This window comes from Gopherus flavomarginatus, unplaced genomic scaffold (assembly GCF_025201925.1).
Source record: "Gopherus flavomarginatus isolate rGopFla2 unplaced genomic scaffold, rGopFla2.mat.asm mat_scaffold_330_arrow_ctg1, whole genome shotgun sequence".
Lineage (NCBI taxonomy): Eukaryota > Metazoa > Chordata > Testudines > Testudinidae > Gopherus > Gopherus flavomarginatus.
In genome coordinates this window covers 5773-32844 of record NW_026115055.1, presented here as the reverse complement: position 1 = coordinate 32844, position 27072 = coordinate 5773, and the positions used below count along the sequence as shown (strand labels likewise).

The 27072-nt window shown below is 48.8% G+C and overlaps 1 protein-coding gene across 1 annotated transcript in view; it reads right to left on the bottom strand.

Moving 5' to 3' along the window:
- Positions 1 to 16016, bottom strand: part of LOC127042153 (uncharacterized) — a 62808-nt gene extending 46792 nt beyond the window's left edge. The window contains exons 1-2 of the mRNA XM_050935775.1: positions 15182 to 16016; positions 13945 to 14468 (exon numbers count right to left, since the gene is read on the bottom strand). Of these exons, the coding sequence (XP_050791732.1) occupies positions 13945 to 14468; positions 15182 to 15225 (568 nt within the window). The 5' untranslated portion in view covers positions 15226 to 16016. The remainder of the gene's footprint in view (positions 1 to 13944; positions 14469 to 15181) is intronic.
- Positions 16017 to 27072: the final 11056 nt, after the last annotated feature.

Below are 27072 nucleotides of genomic sequence, written 5' to 3'. Positions count from 1 at the left end.
GGGAGCTCTCTGGCAGGCCACCGTCTCAGCCACCTCTTGCCGCTCACCGCCTCGCCGGAAGGCCCAGAGGGAAAAGAAACAAACGCACACGTAGCAGAGGATGGTTTTGATCTATCAACCTCTGGGTTATGGGCCCAGCACACTTCCACTGCGCCACTTTGCTGGCTCTGCCTAGCGTTGCCACCCAGCTGGCACTATCCAGATCAGTGCCTTACGCGCTCTCGTGCTGGCAGGCGGATGCGCAGGCTGCTAGGCAGCTGCCCTGGTCACAGGATTTTACACCGTCTACAGGGTATAAGGGGTCTCTTTGAGGTTTAGACCCCACTGGGAGCTGGGTAGCTGAGCGCCGGAGATGGGAGCACGTCTTAAACTGTTCTCAGTTAAGCCTTCAGCTGGTGAGGGACGAGGCTCAGCCTTGGATCCGTGTCTGCAGCAGGGAAGCGTCTCTGGCTCAATCGGCCCCCCTCGCTGTCTTAGCAGACTAAAACCCGGAGCAAACGCACACGCCTTGCAAAGGAAGAGGAGCCGGGATCTCAAACAAATGTCAACATTTTATTAAGATGACGTTCAAAGAAAAAAAAAGGCTACGATACAGCGTTTAGGCGCAGAAGTTTCTGGTGATCAGGGAACAACGTACAGATTACCCAGGGGGTGCGAAGTTCGGTTTAAGATCGGGTGGCATAAGGAATACATAATCTGCAATAGCCCCGACTGGGGGTAAAAGGTTAACGTACAGACACTGAGTTAGGAGGGTATGTTGTCCATGTGAGGGCTTAGTTCATTTGTGGAGTATAACGAGCGGATACGACGATGAGGATGGATTGACCCGCATTTGGTGAGTTTGAACGTTCAGTGTTTTTTAATCTTTTCCACAATCTAGTTTAAGCAGGGTCACTATGAACTCTACCCTGCCATCTGTTGGTGATCTGTTGTAAAGGTCTTTTGAGGCTGATGTCATTTGCATGGTTCCACCCACCCCGGATTGCATGATGGGAGTGCTTGTCCAGAGGGTCATTTCAGCTGCTGTGGGATCCCTAGTCTTTTTGTTATTGGGGCAGGAGTAATGCAGTGTATTTTTCTGTTCATTTTGGATCAAGGAGAGAGTAACTGTAGCTGGCATTTGAGGCCTGAGAGCTTCACCCTGGCCTGAAAAGTACTCATCATTAAGGGGTCTGGGTTCCCAATGCCCAAGGTTTGTGGGAGGCTGGAGTGGATGTTTGTTTGGCTCTTGGGAGCCTGTTACTGTGCCTGCTGGTTTTGTTCTTTCTGTCCCTGGTGCGTAAAGACAGAGGTGTTTTTGAATCTCTTTGAGTTGTTGTTAGTGGTGCAGTTGTTTACCTTCAGCTTATGCCATTTGATCTCTTTCAGGGTGTGTTTTGGTTCTGAGAGGTAAAAGACAGCTGCTGTGTGTGTGGTGTTACGGAGTGAGGTAGCAAAAGTTGATTTGCAGAGGTGGTGCATGTGCCACAAAAGTTGTGGGGGCCCACCCCTGGCTCTGGTCCCAGAGGCCAGAATTTGCATAAACTCACCCATTGACCTGTTACTAAGAATCTGGTTTCAGGTTGTGTCACAAAAGCTGTGCCCCACAGCTTAACTCTCAGAATTCAATCTGCAAAATTTTCTTGCTTTCTGAGTGGTGGAGAGCCTTTTCCACAACTATGGAGAAGTTTTCAACTTGTAGTGTGGAAAAAAAATCACAGCCTAGTCCTTTAAGAATACCTGAAAACTGCATTTAGTCATTAACCACTTTTTATCTATGGCTAGGTCTAAACAGGGGTTAGAAATATAAAACACCCTATTTTTAAACTGAAGAGACACAAAGGGCATAAAATGTGCATTTCAAGATTTTATAAGAAATCCATAGCTCTAAGTACAAATATTCCTTGTCAATCTCTCTTATTTCACCATGTTTTGGAAACCATGTCCCTTGCCTAACGAGATTTATGTAGGTTCGGGTGAGTCCCGAAATCATGAACCGCTAAGTTCCGTTCTACTGTCCTTGATTCATATCACCGGAATAACTGCACTTTATTACCACTGCCCTAATAAGAAAGAGACTGAGGATCCCACAGCAGCTGAAATGATCCTTTGGACAAGCACCCCCATCATGCAATCCGGGGTGGGTGAAACCATGCAAATGACAGCAGCCTCAAAAGGCCTTTACAACAGATCACCAACAGATGGCAGGGTAGAGTTCATTCTCACCCTGCTTACATCCTCCCCCCAGCCAAGAATTGGTGGTCCTGATAAATCAAGTATCAGAGGGGTAGCCGTGTTAGTCTGGATCTGTAAAAGCAGCAAAGAATCCTGTGGCACCTTATAGACTAACAGACGTTTTGGAGCATGAACTTTCGTGGGTGAATACCCACTTCCTCAGATGCAGATCAGATTCTCTATTATACCAACTCATTGGTATTGAATGCGAAGTGATGGCTAGCAAAAGTTGTCACCCATCTCTGCTTTGTAGCACCCAGCTTAGCCCTTGTTAACACATAAGTCAGTGGATTTTTCTCTGTCCACACCTGAAACTGAGCACCGCACAAGTAGTCTCGAAATTTCTCAGTGATGGCCCATTTCAAGACCAAGAACAGCAGCTGGTGGATGGGATAGCGAGTTTTGCTATCAGACAGTCCTCAGCTGGCAAAGCCTACAGATTTACATTTCCTTCTACTTCCTGGTACGGGACTGCTCCCAGACCTTCCACACTAGTATCAGCATGCAGGATAAACGGTTTGTTTGGGTTAACAAGGACTAGGACTTGCACAAGAATCAGGCAAATAATGATTTCCCGTAAAGCCCTGTCACTTCTCTCATCCCGCCATGTCCCAAATGGAGAAGAGAGGAGCCCTGCCCATGTCCCAGGCCAGGAACACTTGGGTGTGGTATGGGAATGATGTGTTCATGACTCAGTCCAGGTTTGCTAGTGCTGCAGAGAAGAAGAGTTCCTTTCTCAGTCTAGGTCAACTGGAATTGTTGCAGTAGGGAAGAGATGTCTGTCATCTGGTTCTTAGATGCTTTGGTAAGAGAGGACAGGCAGAGGCTTTTTTCTTTCCTCTGCAGCTCAAATTGCACACTTCTCTGCTTTTTGCTCCAGCTTGATTTCTCTCTTGCATCTCAATTTTCTCTGTCCTGGTCTCATTCCAGAGCATTCACAGCCCAATTCTCTATCCTAACCCTGAGTCCTCTACTGCACCCTGAATGTCTCATTCTAACCCCACCCCAGAGTCTGCACCCCCAGAGCCAGTGCCTTCATCCCTCTGCACTCCAACTCTCTATCCCATGTAGCCTGATTTAGGGTGTACTAATAATATTAATTTGGATAATTTGATGAAAATTTAATTTATTAGCTTACATTTAATTTAATTTAATTGAGTTACAAAGTGACAGTTGCATTACTGCTATTCAGAAGATACATATGGCATTATATGCAACAAAGTTTTGGTGAATATACTCATAGCCTTCCTTGATAACCTGGTGGTAAGAGACACAGGGCCAGCCTTGCAGTTCAGGTTTCTCAATTCTTAATTGAAAGACGCAGTGCTTAGAAAAAGCTGGTGTTACTTAGGGTTTATTTGAATATATTAAACTTTAGAATCAAAACATAATAAACAAATAATAACAACTTGGGGAAACCGAACTTAGCCTAGTTCCCTTGAAACTTAAAGTTTAAGGACAAGTACAGCCTACTGATAGTACATATAGAGAGAGTGGAGGAAGTAAGTCAGAAGGATAGAGCAAAGTGCTCTAGCGAGGTGGGTTACCTCTTTTATAGGGGACAAGGGCTGGAAATCCTTCCTCCTATGCCCAAATTTCATTCCTCACCCACAAAACATTAGGGTACGTTTACTGCATAGGCTAGTATGTTTGTGCTTGTTGATGACATGTACATATGCACATAAGTTAACGTTGTGGTGTACCTGTTAAATCTGTGGGTATAACACTGAAAAAAACCCTATGCCATTCTCCATTGTCAATTGGTCTAGGTAAAGGTCTTGGACAGGCTTGGGTACTTATCTATTTAAGTAACATGATAAAGGTCGAGTTTCCTCTCTGAGTAAAAGGTCACAATATAGATATGCTAACTTTGCCTTAGCTTAACATACAGGATATGGCCTGTAGGTCCTCATAAGTGATGTGTCTCAGTCCCCTAATCATTTTTATTGCCCTCTGCTGGACTCTCTCCAGTTTGTCCACATCCCTTCTCATGTGGGTCCCAACCCACAAAGTACTCACATTTCACCCCATTGGCCCCAAAATGCCAGCTTTTAATATGTAAATAGGGTGCTGCCATGGTCAAGTCACTCCCGAGCTCTTCAGTTGAGCCTGCTGGCAGAGAACAAGGTGAAAATTAGCCAGGATGTCACTGAGGGCTGGTCTACGCTACGGCGGAAAATCGATCTTAGATATGCAACTTCAGCTACGTGAATAACGTAGCTGAAGTCGAAGTATCTAAGATCGAATTACTCATCCATCTCACGGCTCGGGATCGATGTCCACGGCTCCCCCTGTCAATTCCGGAACTCCGTTCAGCTTGGTGGAGTTACGGAATTGATATAAGCGCGTTCGGGGATCAATATATCGCGTCTAGATGAGACGTGATATATCGATCCCCGAGCAATCAATTGCTCCCCGCCGATATGGCGGGTAGTGAAGACGTACCCTCAGTCAAATCCCTATGCTCCCTGCAGGTGGTATCAGAAAGCTCCAAGATGGCTCACTTCCCTTTCTCTCATCAGCTTCAGGCCCCAGGGTTACAAATGCACAAACCAGCTGGGATTCTCCCCTGGGCTCAGGGTGTGGGGCTGCTCTGAGGGGATGGACTTGCACACTTGGGATATTAGTGCAAAGATACAATTTCAATTTCTCTTAGAGAAATTGGAGGGCAATTTATATTTGGTAAAAATCTTATTTCGTGAATGGAAAGCTGCAGTGACAGCCTGGTTACTTGGGTGCAAAACACTTTCCTCCTGGGAGAAACAAGAAGTTAGAATTAGAAATTTACATCGTTTGTTCCTGTGTTGGTACAGGTTTAATTTTGCTTCTGTGTAGGTTTGTTTCAGGCTGTGACCATTTTGGTTTATTGGATTGTTTTGGTTTTTTTAGTTGGAATGGAGCTTTTAATTGACATTTGCTGGATTTGAATGGCTGACCTGCAACACCAGTTTTGACATAGTTCTGCATATTTTATACAAATTTGACCAGTATTCAAGGATTCAGTTCCTTTATAGGAGGTTTTAGTGGTCATGCTTATTTATTTGATGTTATTTTATCATTCTGCTGTAGCACACTTTTTTTGATAAAATGTTGAAATTATTAATTTACAGTATTTGTTAGTTTTTATTTTTAGAAACAAAGTTTTTCTTAATGTTTGGGTTTTAAATTAAGCCTTGTTTTTGGTTTCAATTTTTCATTTAGGTTTTGGTTACTGATGGGATCTCTAAGAGAACTTTGGATTCACTACTAAAATTTGGTCAGATTTAGAATATTTAAAGTAAACCCTGTTTACTATTTTATTTTAATAAAGTTTGTATTGCTGTAAACTTTAGCCTGGGGGAGAGGAGATGAGCCTGGCCTTTAACTGAGAAGGAGCAGAATCATGGCCTCCATGAAGGGTGGGGCCAGGTGATGGGGGGCACAGCCTCCCAATTTTTTTTTCTAGCCCATCTCAGTCCCCCACTAAAGGAGAAGAGTCTGATGTCACCCCTGCTGGTCACTAGGTGTCACTGCTGCTCCATGGGAAACATGCTCTGTGCCTTACCCAGATTGGTGGGAAACACACTCTGTGCTTTACCGTGACTGGTCCGTGGGCGTCACTGCTCGCAGAAGGCAGACACATGCTGTGCATTACGCCACCTGACCAGTGGTTGTCACTGCTGTATCAAGGGAAACACCTTCTGTGCATTACCTTCAATGACCACGAGGTGTCACAGCTGCTCCAAGGAATACATACTCTGTGTGTTACCCTGATTGGCCACTTGGTGTCACTGCTGCGCCAAGCAAAACACCTTCTGTACATTACTCTGACTGCCCACTGGGTGTCACTGCTGCTCCAAGGGAGACATAAGAACAGCCAGACTGGTTCAGATGCAAAGTCCATCTAGCCCAGTATCCTTCTGACAGTGGCCAGTGCCAGGTGCCCCAGAGGGAATGAACAGAGCTGGGAATCATCAAGTGATCCATCCCCTATTGCCCATTCCCAGCTTCTGGCAAACAGAGGCTACAGGCACCATTCCTGCCCACCCTGGCTAATAGTCCTTGATGGATCTATCCACCATAAACTTATCTAGTTCTTTTCTGAAGCCTGTTATAGTCTTGGCCTTCACAACATCCTCTTGCAAGAATTCCACAGGTTAACTATGCAACTGCCCTGAGTTTACCCCCGCTCCCCTGGCCAGGTTGTATATGGAAAAGAGGATGAGGATGAGGAGAGCCATGATGTGTCTGTCAGTGGCTGGTGACTCAGTTTCCTCTAGGCAGCAGTGCTGCAGGCTCTTTTGGTCTGTGCCCATGCAACTGTGTCTGGGGAAGGGGAAGTAGAGGCTCAGGCTTCCCAGCCCCACGCCCCACCCCCAGCAGCTGTGGAATCCACGCCAAATTTAACCCTGGTAGCTGGGCTGGGATTAGCCTGGGCTGGGGTAGGGCTGGGGAGGAATTGGGAGGGAGACAGATGCACCTGCTGTGAGGGAAGATCCTCCCATTCCCTGCCAACCCCCTTCACTCCTTGCAGCATAGCACCCCCTAGCGTTTCTTTCTCTGTCATGGGAGCTGTCTGCTGCCTGCTTCTCCCTTAGCATGGTCTCTCCCCATCCTGGGGCACTGGCATTGCCCATCCTGTGCAAACAGGCAGGCCCTGGTGTGCCCCATGGCACTGCTCTGAAATTGTGGAGGCAGCTGTTGGATGGAGCCATATCAAAATATGGGAGTGGGCAAGGCTGGGGACCAGGATTCCTGGGTTCTCCCCTCACATGTGGGAGGGGAGTGGAGGTTAGGGGGCAGATTGGGGGAGGGGTAGGGCTGGGATCCAGGGATACTGCTTTTTCTGGTTTTCTCCACTTCCTGCAGCTGCCTCGGTCCTTTCAGTGTGTTTCTTGTTCCAAATTCATTTGCTTACTTGTGTAATTCACCCCAGAGGTGGCTGCATCTCAGTGTTGTGTGAGGCACCCTTGGCTGCATCGCCTTCTAACTGCGTCTCTCTCCCCCTTCGGGTGACCCTGCAGCTTTCGGCAAACATCCACAAGATCATGGGGCACTTTGAGCACTGGGCAGGCAGGGGCCAGGTGCCCAGCCCTCCCTCCAGAGAATGGGACTTTTTACAGGGATTAAAAATTGTCAAAGGGGGGCAAATCAGAGGAGGGGTGGCCAGGGTCTGAGCAGGGGGTGGAAATTGACTGGTCGGGGGTTCAAGCAGCTGGAGGCAGAGTTAGGAGAGGGACTGAAGGGCAAAGTCAGGGAGGGGGGGAGGAGCCGGAGTTAAGCCCAGAGGGAGGCGCTGCCAGAGGGTTAAATCCTGGCACAGGCAGGGGCTGAGGGGTAACAGTTATCCCGGTGGGCTGAGACTCCAGTGTTTGCAAACATGGGTGGAGGGAGCAGAGAGCTTTTTTATTTCCCCTCTCACAGGCAGCACCTCTCAGCATGGGCTTCCCAGGGCTGGGCTCTTAAAGGCACAGGCATCCCACTGCCTAGACACTGCAGCTCCTCTCTGATGTAACCTACTGAGGTGCTGCAGTAGGAGACTCAATTCAGTAAAACTGGGCATTCCCTATACGCCCCCCAGTCAAGGGGCTGTGCACCCCCTTCCCCGAATTTCCCCAACACCCCCTTCCTCAGTGGTCAGGTAGTTACATGCAGTGCTGCCAATGTTGTCATTGGTTGCAAATTTGAATGGAAATTGAAACATTAACACACACTTTAAAAGCCGATACAACGTATGAAAACTACTTGTACCTGAGAAAGTAAAATAGGTTTGGAAAGTCTGGACAAAGCCGGGTTTCCTAACCCAGCTGTGGTGTTTGCTGATAATGTCGGTGCATTGGCTTTGGCAGTGTTGGCCAACCTTAGAATTTCAAATGATGATTTGTAAGCGAGGTGTGAATGAGCTCTCCCCTGACAGCCACTGATGACCAGGGTTGGGAGGAGGCTTTGGGACCAGACTGTATTTACTTGAACTCACCTACTCTGCTGAGGTATCCAGCGGACAGAGCTGGGCTGCCTCTCCTCTAGGTGCTCGGAGGAGGGAAGGTGCGTGGGGCTCCAGCCTGGGACTCTTCCTCCCTCCTGTCAAGACCTGACTATTAATCGCTATCCTGGCACTGCTTTCTTCAAGTGCCATTTGGGCCAGAGGAAAAGTGTGGTAGGAAGCACAAGGGCCAAGCTTGTGAACATCAGGTGCAGCAGCAAGAATCCCAACTATCAGGGTAGCAAGTTCTAGAGCCCTAACCCATTGTGGCCATCTCAGCCAAAGACCTGGCTCTGGGAGGTGTGAGTCACCCAGCAGGAGGGGAAAGATTCACTCTTACACAGCTTGAGACAGGGAAGTTGAGCTCTGGGGCTTTACCACAAGCATGGGTGGCAAGTTTGTAGAAATTTTGGTGGTGCCCAGAACCCACTCCCCAAATCCGCCCCCCAAACTCCACCCCCACCTGCCTAAGGCTCTGGGAAGGGGTTTGGGGGGGAGGTCTGGGGTGCTGATCCTGGGCTGGGGATTAGGGTGCAGGAGGGGTGCAGGGTGCAGGCTTTGGGATAGAGTTTGGGTGCTGGGTGCAGACTCCAGGCTGGGGCAGGGGTTGGGGTTGTAGGAAGGAGTGAGAAGTGCAGGCTCTGGGAGTGGGAAGGAGTGTGTGGGAAGGGGGAGGGGGTGCACCCTCTGGGAGGGAGTTTGGGGATAGGAGGGAGTGCAGGGCTCAGGATGAGGGATTCACAATGCAGGAGGGGGCTCAGGGCTGGGGCTGAGGATTGGGGTGCGGAGGGATGAGGGTTGGGGCTCAGGGCAGCCTGCCTTGCCATAGGTGGGGAGCGGGCACTAGGACCCTGGGGCAGCAGACAGCAGTTCTGCCCAGAATCCCTCTACTCCAGCAGCAGGGGCAGGCAGGGACGTGGCGCAGCAGGGGGGGACATGCAGGGGGAAGGGTGGCAGGCAGGGGCCAGGGCCAGGGGAAGAGACCCAGCTCCAAATATTGCTGGAGCAGGGCCCCCAGCCCTGAATATTCCTTCAGCCCGAGCACCACAAATGTATATAACCTGCCGCCTATGACCACAAGCCAACACAAGGTCCCACTGAGATTTGAACTCAAATTACAGGATTCAGAGTCCTGAGTGCTGCCCATTACACCATGGGACAAGCTTATGCTGCCTTCTCTGCACATCGGTGACCCTCATGGGGCTGGCTTGTGTAAGGGGCTCTTGGCCCTTTACTAAAACTTAGTGTGTGTGTGTGTGGCGGGGTTGGTTGGCTAGTTCCCAGCACCAATAGATGGGGGAAGGATCAATGGGAAATCAGGACCCTGAGACTGACAGTCCCCAGGGACAATGGGGAGAGGCCAAAGCTCCAAGTTAGCTGCACTGACAGGCCAAGCAGTGTAATGAGGGAGTCACCAGGCCAGGGGATCCCATCCTCCATGTGAGCTGGAACTGCCTGGACGAGAGTGGGGCAGAGCTAAGGAGAGAGCAGGAGCCTGAGAAGACCGGGGAGCAGAGCTGCGCAGGTGTAGTGCCAGAAACTGCTGCATGTAGGAATTTGCAACCTGTAACAGTTACTGATACCTGAGGTTGTTCTTATTTGCTGACTTGTCCTAATTGGCTAAAACTTGACAGTGGTTTCTCTAGCAAAGGCCAGTCCCTGGCCCCTTGGTCCAGACATCCTCCTTCATATCAGACTAGGGTGACCAGATGTCAAAGATGAAATATCGGGATGCGGGGGGCGGAGCAAAAAAAAATGCCGGAGGGCCCCCCCGCCGCCAAGCGGCAGTGGCACAGCCCCATCTCCAACCAACTCTCCGCTTCAACCCCCACTACACCCCCAGCTCCCCCATCCCCTCGCTCCTGGGCCCAGCCTAGGCTCCGAGCTCTGCAGCCGAGCCATGATCCGGGCCCCTCCTGCAGCTCCTGGGCAAGGGGTGAACCAGGCAGCTCCCAACAGGAGTGTGTCTGCCCCACGTGTGTCTCTGCCCCCCACCCACCTGGGCCCTGCCTGCTCCACACTGCCCTCAGCCCCACTGCACTGCCCTGCAGGCTGCAGGGCTGGAGCAGCTTCCGCGCTGCGCTCCCGACCATGGCCATGGCCCGTGTGCAAACCTGGGAGGAAGGAAGAATGCCGCGTGCTTGGGGAAGAGACAGGGCCAGGGCGAGGATTTGGGGAGGAATCCAATGGGGCAGTGAGGGAGTAGGGCTGGGGGCAGGGCCAGGGCCGGGATTTGGGGAGGGATCCAATGGGGGAATGAGGGGGCGGAGTTGGGGGGGGGCAAGTATCCCTCCAGACTATGCCTAGGTGCCGGAGAAGAGGACAAAGTTATTTGTTTGTCCAGGGTCCCGACCAAACATCGGTCGGGAAGCGGGACAAACAAGAAAATATCAGGACACTCCCTATAAAATCGGGACATCTGGTCACTCTACATCAGGCTTCAAGTTGAAAATCATTTCCCATTCCCGCTCTGTGGGAGGGGAGACTTTTAAACGTGCTCTCTGTGCGACTGCACATGGCTAGGCAAAGAGAACAAACCCCAAATCCCTCCCGTGCTTTGGGAGCCAGGTTTGCGGTGGGAATTCTGTAGTTCAGATGACTTCACACATGGTCATTGTGATTCTTTACCAGTTTCTCTGGCATTGGGGCAGTTTTTCACTCACAGCTATGATGGCCAAGTGGTTAAGATGTGGGAATTGAAGTATAATAGGGTTTACCTGTGTGGGTTTGAATCTTGGTCACAGCATTGCCTGTGTTTTGGCCAGTCTCTCACTCAGGCAACACCTCTGTACTAAGGAGTACAAGCATTATCAGACATCAGGAGGAAGGTCCTGTGGTGAGGATAAAGAAGGTGTTTGGAGGAGGCCATGGGGAAGTAGCCCAGGGAGTTGTAGCTGTCATGCAGTTGTTACAGGAGGTACTATAGACAGCTGCAATCCACAGGGCCCTGGGCCGGACCCCAGAGTAGAGGGCGGGCCTGGATTCCCCCCAAACTGTTAGCTGTGGTGAGTAAGAAGTGGCTGTTTGCTGACAGGGCCTGTCCCCGAGCTGCTGGAACAGCAGCTGCTGCCTCCCCCTCGGCTCCAGGCTGTGGGAAATGCTCATTGCCTGGCTGCATGGGCGGACGCTGCTCCGTGCTCTGGAGAACATCTGTATTGCTCTGTCAACCTCCCATCTTCACTAAGCCAGTCTGGTAAGGTCCCAAGTGCCCCTTCCTGCCTGGCAGCTGAGAGTCTGTGCAGACATCAACCCCCTGCCAGCGCCACAGCCAGCAGCAGCGCCAGCCCCAGCACCACAAGGGCACTCAATGCACTTCCTGTGGGGAAATGGCTCCTTGGCATCCAGCTGCTAGAGTGAGAGCCAGGAGAGAGCAGTGTCTGGCTCACCTTGGGGGAGAGAAGAGACCTGATGAGTGTGGATCTCCCTCTGTCTCCCCCGCAATGCTGGTCAGTTGTATTGTCACTGTCATAGTCAGCGTTTCACTTCAGGGCCGGCCCTGGAGGGGTCTGGGATCAAGGACAAATCCCCCCTTTCGTCCCCAGGCCCTGCCCCCACTCCACCCCTTCCCCCAAGTCCCCACCCCTGTCCCATCTCTTCCCATCCTGCAACTTCCTGCCCCATTCCTCAACCACTCCCACCTCTTCCCATCCCTGCTCCTCCCCCTCCCCACCCAGTGCCTCCTGAACCCCACTGAACAGCTGATCACTGGCATGTGGGAGGTGCTGAAGGGGAAGAGGAGGAGCTTGTCAGCAAGGCCTGTAGTGGGAGGGGGAGGAGCTGGCTGCCAGTGAGTCCTGAGCACCTATTTTTCCTCTGTTGGTTCTGCAGCCCCATAGCTCCCATGGAGTCGCTGACTTGGCTTCCTTCGTACTCTAGAGAGAGGAGCAGAACCAGGGATATGGCTGATCTATGGGGCACCAGGTGAGTGACAGAGGCTTCAGGTGCTGAGAGTTTGCCTGACCCCTCAGGGACACAGTGTGGGGTGGTGTCCTAGGGATCTCCATGAAAGGAGCAGAACAGGATTTACTTGGGGTGGGGAGAGAATTGAGAGTGTCTCAGGGAGTTGTACAGAGGTATTGCCTGGGTTAGAGACTGGCTAAAACACAGGCCTCGCTGTGAGCAGGATTTGAAACTGCGCAGGGGAACCCTATTGGATTTTGACTCCAACGCCTTAACCACTCAGCCATCAGCCCAAAAATTCCCCAATGCCAGAGAAACTGGTAAAGAATCACAATGTCGAGGCTTGAAGTCATCTGAACTACAGAATTCCCACCTCAAACCTGGCTCCCAAAGCACATGGGGGCTTTGGGTTTGTTCTCTTTGCTTAGCCATGTACAGTCGTACAGAGAGCATGTTTAAAAGTCTCCCCTACCACAGAGCAGGAATGGGAAATGATTCTCAACTTGAAGCTTGATGTGAATGAGGATATCTGGACCACAGGGCCAGGGATTGATCTTTGCTAGAGAAACCAGTGACACACGGAACCAGGCTAAGGAAAATGTTTCCTGGAGTCAGTAAGTGGATTAGCAGCAGTATTGTGCAGAGAAATGTCTCACAAGAGGACTCAGAGCATTGGTGGTTTGGTAGCAGAAGTCACAGCCACAGCGGAGGAGGTCTAGCTTTGGTTTCTGGCCAACAAAGGGATGAGTTTTATTGTCTCCAAATTTCAGTAGAAAAATTCAGACCCAAACTGTGTGTGGTGGGGGTTTCTCTGGTTTGGTTTGTTTTTCTCATTTGAAATGTCCTTGTTCATTATTCTGGGAAATCTTTTTGGAGAAGGGCAAGGAAGAGTCAGAACAATTACAAATCTCCACGGGAGCGAGGGGGTCTCTCAGCGCTGGGGGAGGAGTGGAGATTTTCATGGAGGGGAGTTGAGATAAATGAGAGGCTTCTGCTCCCGCAGAGGGAGCGGCTTGGCTGGTTCATTTTTACCAAGTGAACCCCCCTCTCCCACACACACATGTTGCTCCCCTGCTGCTGCTACCCTAGCTCATAGCTCACTGTCACCCTCAGTATGTTACCTACAGCTTCCCACTGACAAAGCCCTTATCTATCAGATACAAAATCCCCTCGTCTGCCCCTTCTCCCAACTGAGCCCTCCCCCCCCACATAGCCCAGGACCACCCGACCTGCCCATGCCAGGGGGTCGGGCTTAATCTTCAAGACTGAGAGCAAAACCTTCAGCCAGGCACATTTCGCTCTCTTCCCACCTAGGCCCAAGCGGCAAGGGAGAAACGGATGAGACACGCCGGCTGGAAGACTCCTCCCTCTCACTTCTCTATAGCCTTCTGTGATGTTATTAATATGAACTGGGACCGTGGAGATCATTGTTGCCACCACTGTTATATATGTGCAGCAAATATTGTGCAAAGGTTGGCATGTGAGGTGTCTATGACAAGGTTACCATTTGCTGGTTATAATTATGCTGGCTGTATGCATGTACCATTTCTGTATTTGAAGTTATGAATATGGTCTATGTACTTGTATTTCAAATGTATTTGATTCCAAGTAGCCTCAGTGTCATAAGCCCCCAACTCCTTCAGGAGTCCCTAGCAAAGAGACCCCCTCCCACTGTCCTGTACTCCCTGGAAGGTGCCTTCCACCCCCCGCTCAATGGAGCACCAAGGATTAAAGTGGCAGCATTTAGTGTCAGTGGGGTTCAGTGGCTCAGGCCAGCCACCTTAGCTGGGGACCCGCCCCCATAGCACTGCTCGAGGGCCTGGACCTGGGGTGTTCACAACCCCCTCCTCACCTTTCCCTGAGCTTACCTGGAACAAAGCAGAAGCGTCCGTCAGCCACGCTGCTGTCCGAGTCCCAGGCGCTGCTGCTGTCCAATGGGGAGCGGGCCGAGCTGCTGGGGCTGGGAGAGGGATCCTCCACCTCCTGCTCTGGGAAGGCTGGAAGGTCCCCACTGACTGGGCAGGGCAATGCCTCCTGCTGGAAATCGGGGCTGGGCTCCTGGGGCCGCTGCTGCCCACACAACAAGCCCTGGAGCCACCCTGCCTGGTTCTGCTCCTGGGCTGGGTCCTGCCTGCCCAGCCGCATCCTGGCCCAGCTCCATTTTGGCCTGGCCGGTGCCTCTCCCACCTTGGTGCCTGTGCCGGGAGCAGGTTTCCTCTTCCAGAAGGCTAGGCACTTCCACCTCCTGGCCCGGCCGGGAGCTCCTTCCCCACCAGTGGGGACGAAGGGGCCACTCCGCTCCTGGGGAAGATGGCAGCTGCTTCCCACAGGCTCTGGGGCCGCCTGCAGAGCCTTCTTCCTGAACATCCTCAGGAGCCTGGCCATCCTGGAACTGAGCGGGGAGCAGACGTGAGTCTGGGGTCAAGGCAGCCTCTCACTAACCAACTTGTTTGGTCTCTCTCCATCCCTGCCCCAGCCAGAGCAGCTCCTCCTCCCCCCACAGGGGTGAAGGGAGTGCAAGCTACACTCACTGTCAGGAGTTCATTGCATGATCTGCTCCCCCTCAGCGTTCCCCCTCCTCATCCCTTGGGCTGCAAGAACCGGGGAGTCTCATCCTTTTCGAGCACTGGGGTCAGTCACAAAGACCATCGGTCACTTTGGACAAGCAGCTCCCTCCTGCCAGCCCAGGGCACACTCACACCTCCCCCCCACCCCACTCCCAGGCTAGAGAAGGAACAGAACCCTGGAGTCCGGACTTCTCCTGGGAAACCATTCCCCACTTCAACATCCCTAGACATAGCAAGGCCAAGACCCCCTCATTTCCCATTGATTTCCATGCTCAGCAGCTCCCCGGGTCTGGCCCAGCTCAGAGACTCTCAGCCTGGGGAACAGTCTCCCACAAGGGAAGGGCTGGGAGCCCCATTGCTGGGACCTTGCCAAACACACTGGAGATGGCTCTGAAGAAGCCCGTCCCCGGTCTGAGAGTGAGGGGCTCCTGGGGGCTGTTTGTAAATCCAATGTCCTTTGGGAGAGATTTTCTCCCCATCTTTCTGCCTCTCCCCAGATAGACAGGGGACACCATCGAGGACCCCTAATGCCAATCACTTGCTCTGGTGACGGAGCGATGGATGGAGGATGTTCAGTGTCATCCCTCGCCCTTCTCCTCACTCTCCAAGCCCAAGGAAGGCTGGAGAGGGGGGTGGTGACCTGAGAAGTTACCCTGCCCAGCCAGCAGGCAGGGTGATGACACTGAGCGATCAGCTGGCTGGGAAAACAAGAGTCTGTCTTATTGCCAAGGAAAGGAGAAACTTGACCAGCAGCAGGGGGTGCAGAACATCACCCTAGTGCAGGGGTGACAGCACCTCCAGGATCCTGAAATCCCAGCACTTTACACACCTTCCTGGAGCCTCCCCACCCCCCTGGGCTGTCGGGACTGTGACCCCAACCCTACTGATGAGAAACAGGCATAGGGAGGGGAAGCTACTGGCTCAGGGTCACACGAAGTGTCAAATGTATGGATGGGACCCAGCAGTCCTTCTTTCCAGGCCCCTTTGCTAACCACTGCTTCACACTCCCTCCCACAGCTGGCAATTACAAGCAGGCCCTCATGGCCGCTCCCCCTGCCTATGAGAGGGAGTGTGCTCTGCTGGAGTCACTGGACCAGGGGACTGGGATTCAGGACTCCTGAGTTCCGTTGCTGGGGATTTCATACTTTCCCGCTGTTGGAAAGTGCTGGGAGAATCCCCCAGGCAAAGCTGCTGTGACAGTGCTAAGCAGCATCTGACCATTCAAGGGTGGAGCGCACTGCCCAGGAAGAGGAGTGTTTGGCTCTGGGGTTTCACTTCAGCCCAGTCTAGGGAGAGGGGCCCAGCCAGGAAGTTTGGCTCAAGACCAATTCTCCAATTTGTTAAAGGCGTTTTGAATTCCAATCCTGTGATCATTTGCAAATTTTAGAAGCATGCTCTGCAGTCCATTTTCTAAATCAGTAATGAAAATATTGAATAGTACCAGACCCGGGACTGATCCCTGCTGAACCCAACGGGTACACCCTCTCTGTTGGACAACCAAACATGGAGAAGGGCTCTTGGAATCTGGACTTTCAACCAGCTCTTCACCCACATCACACTGAATGCGTCTAGACCGCATTTCCCTCATTTGCTTGTGAGACTGTCCTACGGGACTGTCTCAAAAGCCTTAGTAACACCGAGATAGATCTCATCTACTGTTTACCCATCTCCACTAGGCCTGGAACCCTGCCGAAGAAGGAAAGAGGATTGGTTTGGAATGATTTGTTCTTGACAAATCCATGCTCACTAGTCCTAAGAACCAAAGTATCCTGTAGGTGCTGCTGACAAACTGATTGTTTAAGAACGTATTCCAGTATCTCTCCAACTGTGGAAGTGAGGCCAGCTAGTCTGCAAGTCCCAGGGGTCTCTGTTCCCCTTTTAAAGATTGGTTCTGTCTTGTTCATGGATGGGAAGATGTTCTTTTTCAGAGATCTCAGACGAGAACTGGGGCACAACACCTGGTTTGTTAAGGCCACAAAAACAGAGGCAGAAACTCCTGCTGGTAAAGAACCCCAGGCGCCTAAGAGACAGGGACTCACATCCCTGAATGGGCTTTAAAAAAGGCAGTGGTTAAAAAGTTTGGCCCGACCATTTCTTGTTTCCACAGACTAGACATTTTAGCAAACTTTAGAATTCCTTGGTGCTAAACACCGTGAAACTCCCCTTTCTCCTTCACAGAGGGCTTAAATGCCCCTTATCTCACTCAGGCTCACGACTGCCCAGAGTTCGAGAATTGTCCCTGTTCGCATTGGACAGATGGGGAGGAGCCTGAGGTCCAGAGAAGGGAAGTGTCCTACCCAAGGGACTACACAGCAAGGCGGTGGCAGAGCCAGAAAGAGAAGCCACCAGTCCTGACTCCTGTTTTAACAAACAGCAAACCACCCCCCGAGGCAGGGATAGAGCCCAGGAATCGAAATGGCAGGAAATTTCATTGAAACCATTTCAGTCAGAAAATCCCCTTCAGACTAAACCAGTTTGTTTCTCAAAATCAAAACAAGTGAGATGAAAGTTCTTTGCAAAAATATTTTGTTGCAGAACAAAAGCATCTCCTGTTTGTCACAGTGTGTTAAATTGTCTCTTCGCACACAAAGGGGAGACACTAAGATCTCAAAAAGTAGAAAAGATGCTTCAGTTTGAGCTAAGTCGTTGTTGCTCTTAACAATTTCAAAATAAAGAAATACAAATAAAAAATACTATTTCAGCTATTCTATAATGTCATAATCTGCTCTGAGTAAACGTGATAGGACACCTTATATTACACACTACTCCTCATGACATTCTTCAATGGATCCCCATCCTCCACCCACTGAGAGGTAGGTAGGAGAGGATCATTATTATCCCTACTTGAAAGAGGGAGAAGCTAAGGCTGAGAAAGGAGAACTGATTTGTCTTAGGTAACACAGCCAGTCACTGGCAGAGTTGGGAACAGGACCCAAGAGCCCTGACTTTCAAATTAACCATCACATCTTGAATTTCAGACATTGAATGACCTGAATAAAGTTCTGTCGGATGAGCTCCAGACCAACAACAATGCTCAGTAATTATTTAGCAAGTATTTGAGGAGAACTGCAATGTTAGAGAGAATCATGAACCGCTCAGAGACCATTAATGCAGAGAAGCAGCAAAATTCATCAAACATATAAGTGGTTATGACTTATTTACTTGGTTTTAAAAGAGAAGAACAAGAACCTGAGTCTCCTCCCTGTCAGTAACCCCCTGCTCTGCCAATCAGTGTAGAGACTGAGGACGGGAGGCTGAGGGTTCTCACCAGAGAGCCCAAAACATGGCCCAGGTCATTGGTGGGGATCACTACCTGAGCACTATTTCAGCCCCCATTTTTGGGTGGACCTCCCACAGTGGGAGCTGCCGAGCACTCCCCTGTAACACACACACACACACAAACAGCCCGCTCCTGGTGTTGGGAGGGAAACAGGTGAAAGGAGAAAAGAAGCAAGAGAGAAGGAGAAAGGAGGGAGGGATGGATGGAGGAAAAGGTGAAACAAAAAGGAAAAACCCTAATGTCCCCAGTGATTCTATGGGACAAAATCCCAGGTACAGAATAAAATTCGGCCTCCTTAAGCTCATGTTTTCCATGCCTAGAATTCAACTGTCACCAGATAGATCAGACTGAACAGGTTTCAAACCTCGAGGAGGCTCTTATCTTCCAAACAGGAACAGTTGTTTTCTAGTAAAATCAGGAAAAGGGAAGGGGAAAACTCGAAAGAGGTTCCTCCTGGCGCTCACATACGTGAACCCGAATACTCTCTCAGTCCTCAAAGAGAGACCTGGAGAAGGAGACTTTCTGAAGTAAAGCCACGGGGGTCTCTGAGGTTTCCCTGGCTCCTCGCCCCTTTCATGCCTGGCTGATGTCAGCATCTCTCTGTGAGGTCACCACCTCCCCACCACCTTTGACCAATAGTCTGAGGTCCTCCAAAAGGCCTTTGTGATGTCACTGCCACACCCCTCCCTTGCTGTGCTAATGTCCTGCCTTGGCCAGGCACTTTGGAGGTTTGAGCTACTCCCTGTGGTCACCCCACTCAAGGAGCATTCGTTCTAGGAAGCTAGCTGGCTATACAGAAAAACATCAGATGCTGCTCCCAAAGCTACACTCAGTTTTTCAGAAATTAGTCAACTTTATTTCCAGAAGAGATCATTAAAGCATGTAATCTGACCCCCTGCATATCACAGGCCTCCTGTATGACACAAGAGCTACTTTTGGTGCAAACACATTCCAGAAAGGCATCTAGTTTTCATTAAATGACATCAGGAGATGGAGAATCCATCACTTTCCTTGGTAGCTTGTTCCTGTGGTGAATTGTCCTCGCTGATGAATATTTGTGCCTTAGTTGTAATCTGAATGTGTCTCTTTTCACCTTCCAGCCATTGGGTCTTGTTATGCCTTTCTCTGCTTGATTAAAGAGCCTTTTAATACCCAATATTTTCTCTCCATTAAGGCCCTTGAAGACTTCAATGAAGTCACCTTTCAATCTTCTTTGATAAGCTAAACAGGTTGAGCTCTTTCAGTAGCTCACTAGAAGGCATTTTTCTCCAGCCCTCAGAACATTTGGCGGCTCTTTGCTGCCCCAGCTCCAATTTCACAACATCTTTTTCAAATGAGGACACCAAAACTGGAGGCAGTATTCCAATATCAGTCTCACTGATGCTGTGTCACATCCTGTGACCTTATTGACATAATCTGTAACTGTATAGATCACCATTGCGACCACTGTTCTATGTTTGCAGCCAATATTGTAGAAAGGTTGTGGTGTAAGGGATCTATGGAGAGGTTCTGATTGGCTGATTATAATGATGCTATCTCTAGATGTGTATCATTTTTGTAGTTGATATTATGAAAATTGGCTTTATGCTGTCCGTATTTCAAACTTGTGCTATGCTTCCAGGGAACTCCCCAGCCAGAAAAGTTGGTATCAATTCTGCCTAGCCTACTTGATGGCCCATTAAGGACCATCAGCTATACAATTGACCCATTGAGAGAGGGCAGATATGCCTTGTGACTAAGCAAAGTTTGCAGGACCTGCCTATGGACGGAACTTAGTTTTTTCTATGCCACTTGCTGGATAGAGTGTCCTTGGGACAAAGAAAGCAAAGACCACATGGCAAGAGACTAGAAAAGGCTGATGCCTCATCTCCATCTTGTCTTCAATCCTGCTTCATTCCTCTGGAGGGACTTTGCTACAAAATGAAGCTCTGTACAAAGGACTGAATGACCCATCCCAGCTGTGGATGGACCCCAGAGACTTGATTTCAACCTGCAGTTTATTCCATCACTGCTACTATCCTGAACCAAGAACTTTGCCATTACTGGATATGAAGGGTTCAAATCCATGTGCAGTTTATATAACAACCTGGTCTATTGATTGTGTCAGCTCTTTTCCAGACCCAAAGTCTAAAGTATGGTCAAGGAACCAGAGGCCTAGCAAATAGTGATCAGCTAAGAGAAAGCTGGGGTAAACAGAAAGCCTTGCTTGCTAAGATAGACCTCGTCAGCAAATTCCCAGGTGTTGGAGCTAAGAACTGAAGAATTGTGTCTTATTCAGAGTTACAGATTGAACAAAGAATCTCTGTTTCTATTGTGTTTGTTTCTTCTGTAGGGAGACGTTCTTCCCACAGATCCAACCTTGAATTTATGAAAAGTTGGCACATGTCAGTATAAGATACGGCATCCTTCCACCTCCCTTCCAAGGGACTAATGCCTGCCTTTAGATACACAGAAAACAATCTTTATTGCCATATACTTTCACTGTTTCTTTGCTTTAACCCCTAGGAATGTACCTAGTGGACAATCAAAGGAGTTGCTCCATTCCTATGGACCCCAAATCAGAATTCAACATGTATATTTTAAACTAATAACATTTTATCAAAGTATTCATTAAATGTTAACTTGCTAACTTGAGACCATGGGCGGAGAAATTATATAACCTGTTAGCCACTGGCTAATGTGCTATCTTGTCTTGCTGCAAAATCTATCCTGGGGTGTGGCACTGTCACTTTCCCCTGCCCATGGAAAATCTATATATTATATTGTAATCAATTAATTGACAGTGTCTCCGAGCCTAATAAGCAAGGTGACACTCCATCAGCGCTGTGTGTAATAAACTCCTATGCTTGACCTCTACATGGTGTGGATTTATGTCCTTCACTGGTGAAGCAAGTAGTTTATAAACCATAATAGCTTTACAAGTCGCTGTGCCTGTCTTCAGTATAAGTTATCATCAAGTTTATCATAAAAGTAAGTTAAAGTTTATCAGTTCTTATATAAGGTTAAAGGTAGGTTCAGGTTAGTGAAATATAATGAATCAGTGTATTAGTATTACATAGAGAATTGTATTTGTTGGGGGTGGTAACAATACATATAAAGTTGCTGGGCAATCAGTAATAGTAGTGTTGCATATGCTTCTGACTATTTTCAATATTATTTACCTTTGATATGTGCACTTACAGGAATAGGCAGCTATTGCATAATATTCCTTGGACTTGTGCTTGACTCCAGCATAACTTGCCATTTGTATTAATCCTCACTCAGTGCTGGTCTTTAATTCTGTTTTTCTTATTCTGTCTGTGTTGCTTTATAGTCATAAGTCATTAAAAACCTTTCTGGCAGAATAATTAGCTGTTTCGTTTCTCTTTTGCGGACACTATTCAACCTCATTCCATCTGTGTTGGGTGGTGGGAAGCAGTGATCACCCAGAGCCCCACGAGGGCCCTGACGGGAGCCCCCCTAGCGCTCTGACGTGTGCCTCCTCCTTCCATTAATCTCCACAACCACATTCTAGACATGGGTATGGTGACCTCCCTGGGGATCTTGACAGCTTTAGCAGCTTCTCGGTGGCTATTTTCCTGCTCACAGCCACTGTCTTCTTCTCATGCCTTGTCCTGGGGGCCCAGCTGCTGGCTGACTGGGAAGGAGCCAAAGTGCTGGTGACTTTAGCCTGCACCAAGTTGCCTTTGCTCATCAGACTCCTGAACTGCAACTGGATGTGATTCTTGTTCTTCTGCACAACACAGCCCCTGGAGAAGACGGAATCTGCAAATGAACATTTCTATGATCCCTTTGTTTAATTGATGAAAACATAAACTAGACACTTAAAGGATTGGAAGTGATTTCAGCTGCTGGACAGCTTAGCTGGGTTTTTATTCATTTGCTCAGGAAAATGCTGAATGGTCAAATTCATTTCAAGCTCCCCATTCAGTGGATCTCCTGAACATAATGGAAATGGATATGAATGTTTTCATTTAAGAAGGCTTCTAAAGGGATACTTGCGTGATTTGATCTGCAGTCAAACACTGTACCACTGAGCTATACCCCTATAACAAAGCTCTGTTAGAGTCTGTGATCTTAGGGACTTTGAAGAACAGACCCAGCTTCAATCAGCTCCTTTTCCATTCCCAGACCAAGGATGGTTTTAAAAATGGGGTTTGATTAACCTTTATATATACATGTAGGCACCACGGCTTGCACACCCACTGATATAGCTTCCCTCACTGACAGAGCTACCGCCTCTCAGGGAGGTGGATTAACTACACAGATGGGGCAGCTCTCTCCCATCAGCTTAGAGCATCTTCAGTAATGCGCTACAGATCTGCTATTGTGTGTTCTACTTCAATCTCCCTGGCCACACAATAGCAGATCTTAAAGTGACCATCCTGCAGCAAAAAAATTTCAGGGCTAGACTTCAAAGAGAAACTGCTGAGCTTCAGTTCATCTGCAAATTTGACATCATCAGCTCAGGATTAAACAAAGACTGTGAATGGCTTGCCAACTACAAAAGCAGTTTCTCCTCCCTTGGTTTTCACACCTCAACTGCTTGAAGAAGGCCTCATCCTCCCTGATTGAACTAACCTCGTTATCTCCAGCCTGCTTCTTGCTTGCATATATATACACCTGCCCCTGGAAATTTCCACTACATGAATCTGACGAAGTGGGTATTCATCCACGAAAACTCATGCTCCAAAACATCTGTTAGTCTGTAAGGTGCCACAGGATTCTTTGCTGCTTTTACAGATCCAGACTAACATGGCTACCCCTCTGATATTTGTGGTTAATGACAGTGCTGTAGCTTGTTCATTCCCTGCCTGGATAATTCAGACAGTCCCTTTCCCATCATATCGCCAGCACATCAGTGATTCCAATAGCAGGGGCAGCTTTTCTCTGGGGCACTGAGATTTTTCAGGGAGTTGGTGGCTCCTTTCTTTCCTCACCCTGGAGTAAACTCAGCTTTATATTCCATCTTTGACAATTCATGGAATAACAGCAGCAACATGAGGAAAGAGGAGCATGAATATCTCACTGCCAGGGAAAAGTGGCCACTTTCTCTCTGTTTAATCATTGTCATTGCAGGAGACAAGGTTTCAATGGAATCGAATTTCCCGGCTCAGAGAAGAGACACAGGAAGATTTTGCTGTTCATGGATCCATGCAAAGGAAATTGCATGGTGTTGTCTAAGGCAGACGGGACCCCTATAGGATTAGAACAGGACACGTTCTCAAGCAGCATGTTTCTTACTTTGCCCATCTGTAAATTTTGATTATTATCGATGGAAATATTTTGCCATTGGGCTGTGTGTTTACACAGAAATTGACATTTACCAACAAATACGTAATTCTTCCAGTCCTGCTGAGTCTGCCAGTGGTGAGTTTAGAAGGACAGAGTCAGTCTTCCCAGTCCCCATGCCAGGCCTGGGCTCTCCATGCTATCCACTTCCCACACTGCCGGGAGCCTTCCGTGATCTCCCCTCAGACCTCTGCCCCCCACTCCCACTTCTGGGATCCCCTTCCAGCATTGCCCAAATGCCCTGCTTCCAGGGTGCCTCCCCATCCCCTCCAATCAAAAGCTCTGCATTATTCCCACACTGGGAATTGAACCCCAGTCACTTGTTGAAAACCAGGAATCCTGACCACTAGACCCTATGGGACTAGGATTGCTATGTTTGTCTACTAAGACAACTCCTCATAAGAGCAGCAGCGCCACCCAGTGGGGATTGCACACAGGGCTGAATTAGCTCTTCAGGTACTGAGGTTTTCCCTCTATCCGTTCCCAGTGCCTATGATCAGGAAACAGACATCAGGGCTCCCAGGTGCTGCACAGACCATGATTGAGATAGGGACCCCATATTGTGCAAGGTGCTGTACAAACCCTGGCCAACACTGGGACAGCCAGGGGGTTCCCCTCAATTTCTCTGAGCCTCTGCCACCCAGCTTCATCTAACTCCAGCTGGATCACCCTCCCCTCTCGCAAAAACCCACCTTTCCAAACAGTCCTTCTTTCCCCACCCCCTAATTCTGCTTTCACACTCTGTGACCATCTCCTCTCCCCTCCCAGGTGAAGCAGAGATGGAGCCAACTTCAGCCACTGGAGACAACCCCAGTGAGCGCTGCAGCCTGCCCAAGGCTGGTGTTTGCAGACACAGGACGGGAGCAACTGGGAGCGGTGGGTGCTGGGAAGAAGGAAGGAGGAGCCAGGAGAAGAAAAACCAGAGATTGGAGGCGGGGCAGCTCCTGGGGGCGGAGCTCTGGCACAGAGTGGGGGCGGGGCAGCTCCTGGGGACGGGGCTTTTTTCTGCGGTGAGTCTTTTCAACCATTAGTATGAGGGATGAAGCCTTTCCGGGCTGTTGGGGAGACGGCTGGTTAGTTGGTTGGTTGCACAGGCAGAGACGGCGCTGTTTAAAGCTGTTCTCGTGTATCAGGTCAGGTTTGCTGCAGCTCACCGACCCCGAGGATCTGAGGTGAGCTACTTTGTAGCAGAGGCAGACCAAGTAGCAGGTACAATGCCGGGTTGCACCCTGGCTGGCAGATAGAATCTCAATGACCGAGAGTCTTTTTTCCGTTGTACTGTATGAACTGGAGCCGTAAGCTCACTGAACATTAAATCTCACCAAATGAGGGTCAATCCAGCCTCATCATTGTATCCACTCGTTATACGCCACACCATAGCCATCATATGAACAACTTACCCTCCTATCTCAGTGTCTGTACATTGACCCATTAACCTTTTACTCCCAATCGGGGCTATTGCAGATGGTGTATTCCTTATACCACCTGAACTTAAACCAAATTTTGCACCCCCTCAATAATCTGTAATGTTATTTCCTGACCACCAGAAACTTCTATGCCTAAACTCTGTAGTGTACACTTTTTTTTTTAAACATCATCTTAGTAAAATCCCTGCTCAATGCAGGACTCATCCCCCACTAAATCCCCACCTGGCCCCTTCTGGAGTTGAGTTCACAAGCCTGGGTTTAGCAGGCCAGTGCTCAAGCCCCTCAGCTATCCCTCACCCCCTGTTGACACTTGTTCAAGATCCCAGCTCCTGCTCCTTTGCAAGGTGAGTGCATCTGCTCCAGGTTTTAAGCCTACTAACCCAGCAGGGGCCTGATTGCCCTCTGGCTTCCAGCCCAGCTCCCTCTGTCATGCGCCTGGGCTTCAGCGGGACTGTCTCAAGAGAGCAGCTTTCCCCCTCCCCCGCATCCCAGTCTCCACCCAGCTGGGGAACGAGCAGGGGCAGCCCTGAGAAAAGTCTCCTTTGAGCGCTGGAGGCCAGCAGGGAACTCTCATTTCCATTCCCAGGGTTCATTGCGTGCAGCGAAGTGAGTCACTGCTCAAGGGGCTGGTTTTGCTCCCAATGTCCCTGGTTCCGATGAGCGAATTTGGGATTTAAATGGGTTCAATTAAATTTCCTCTAAAAGGGAGAGGTTTAGTGGGGCTGTCAGTGTAGTCACTCCAAGTTGAGCAAAAGGCGCCTTTCCCCTGGCAGTGCCTCTGCAACTTATTGTGGTTTTTCTTCAGATGGTATAAATCTGTTGTTCTTTTCTGCTTCAGAACAGAGCAGAGCAGAGTTTTCTCTAGAGTGGAATGTTTATGTCTGAGCCCCTAACAAGTGTGTGATTTCTTCTTACAACTTCCCCAGGAACTAAAGTCACATTATTATATGCAGTTTCCAAATGGAAACCTGAAGCACAGTTAGTTTAAGACACTTTGGTGTCAAGTACCATAGATATGCCTAAAAGTATATTAATACCTTTTAAGAGTTTCATATGGAAGATCATCTCCCATTAAGCTATATGGAACTCTGTTATTTACCTTTAGAAGAACAGAAGGCTTGAACATTCCTGCTTTTGAATAATTTATTGTAAGGGACCCAAGGGAGCTGTCAGCTTAATTGTGCAATATGAGATCTAATACCTGCAATGTTTTTTGATAAATTTCTAAATGTAAAAGCAAAGGATTAAAGGCATTATTTTAAGCCATACTGATCCCTGGGAGATTCAAATACAGACGCAGTCTCCTAAACCCAGAAGAGGTCATCTATTCTCTTTTTACAATATACAAAATCTGAACATTATTGAGAACCAATGGGATTTTTTCCATGCAAGTGCAGTCAGTCATCCAGCTGTACATTGAAATCTGGTCACTCTGATGTCGAACCTTCACTATGAAACTACTTTGGGTAGGGAGGGGAAAAATTATAGGCTGGTAGTTTCCCCTGTTCCATGTAGAATAAAATATTTGGTCCTAACTTATCACTGCATTACTCCAATTTTATGCTGATGTAAATTGCAAACTGGATAGTGGTGAATCAGGCCTTTTGTGTTTCCTAATGAAGATTTTTCTTACTCTAATTTTTCCATGGGAACAAACTGCTACCATAAAAAGAGCATTGTGATCTCAAATGGGAGAAGAGATGGCTAGTGAGGCAGGAAAGACTAAAATGGGAAATTTTTTTCAAAGGCACAAAGGGCAGGAGGAAGAAGATAAATTCCACGTGTAAGCTAGTGTAGCCCCTGTGGTGTTAGCATGATGGTAGTGTGTGCTGGCCCTGTAAGAATAACAACTATGGATGGTTAATATCAGAAGACACTCATACATGTGGTAATTTTTATCAACAGACATTTAAACTACATTTCCTATGGTTATATACAAGCACTGCATTCATGCCAATGTATTGCGCAACCAGGAAAAGCAAATGGTAAGGTTTCTACAGCAAAATTAACTTGGCCAGATTTACACTAGAGTATATTAAGCTACCATTTGTCAGGAAAAAGAGGGACAAAAATATTACAGATTTGCTGTCATAAACAGATCGTCAAGGGTTAATAGAACAGAAGTACTTTATATCTCTTTTGCTTGTAAAGAGTTAACAAAATCAGTGAGCCTGGCTGTCACCTGACCAGAGGACCAATCAGGGGACAGGATACTTTCAAATCTTGAAGGAGGGAAGTTTTTGTGTGTGCTGTTAGATTTTGGTGGTTGTTCACTCTGGGGGCTCAGAGGGACCAGACATGCAAACAGGTTTCTCTCCAATCTCTCCGATACAGGCTCTTATAAGTTCAGAATAGTGAGTACTAGGTAGATAAAGTGAGTAAGGCTTATGTTTGTTTTCTTTATTTGCAAATGTGTATTTGGCTGGAAGG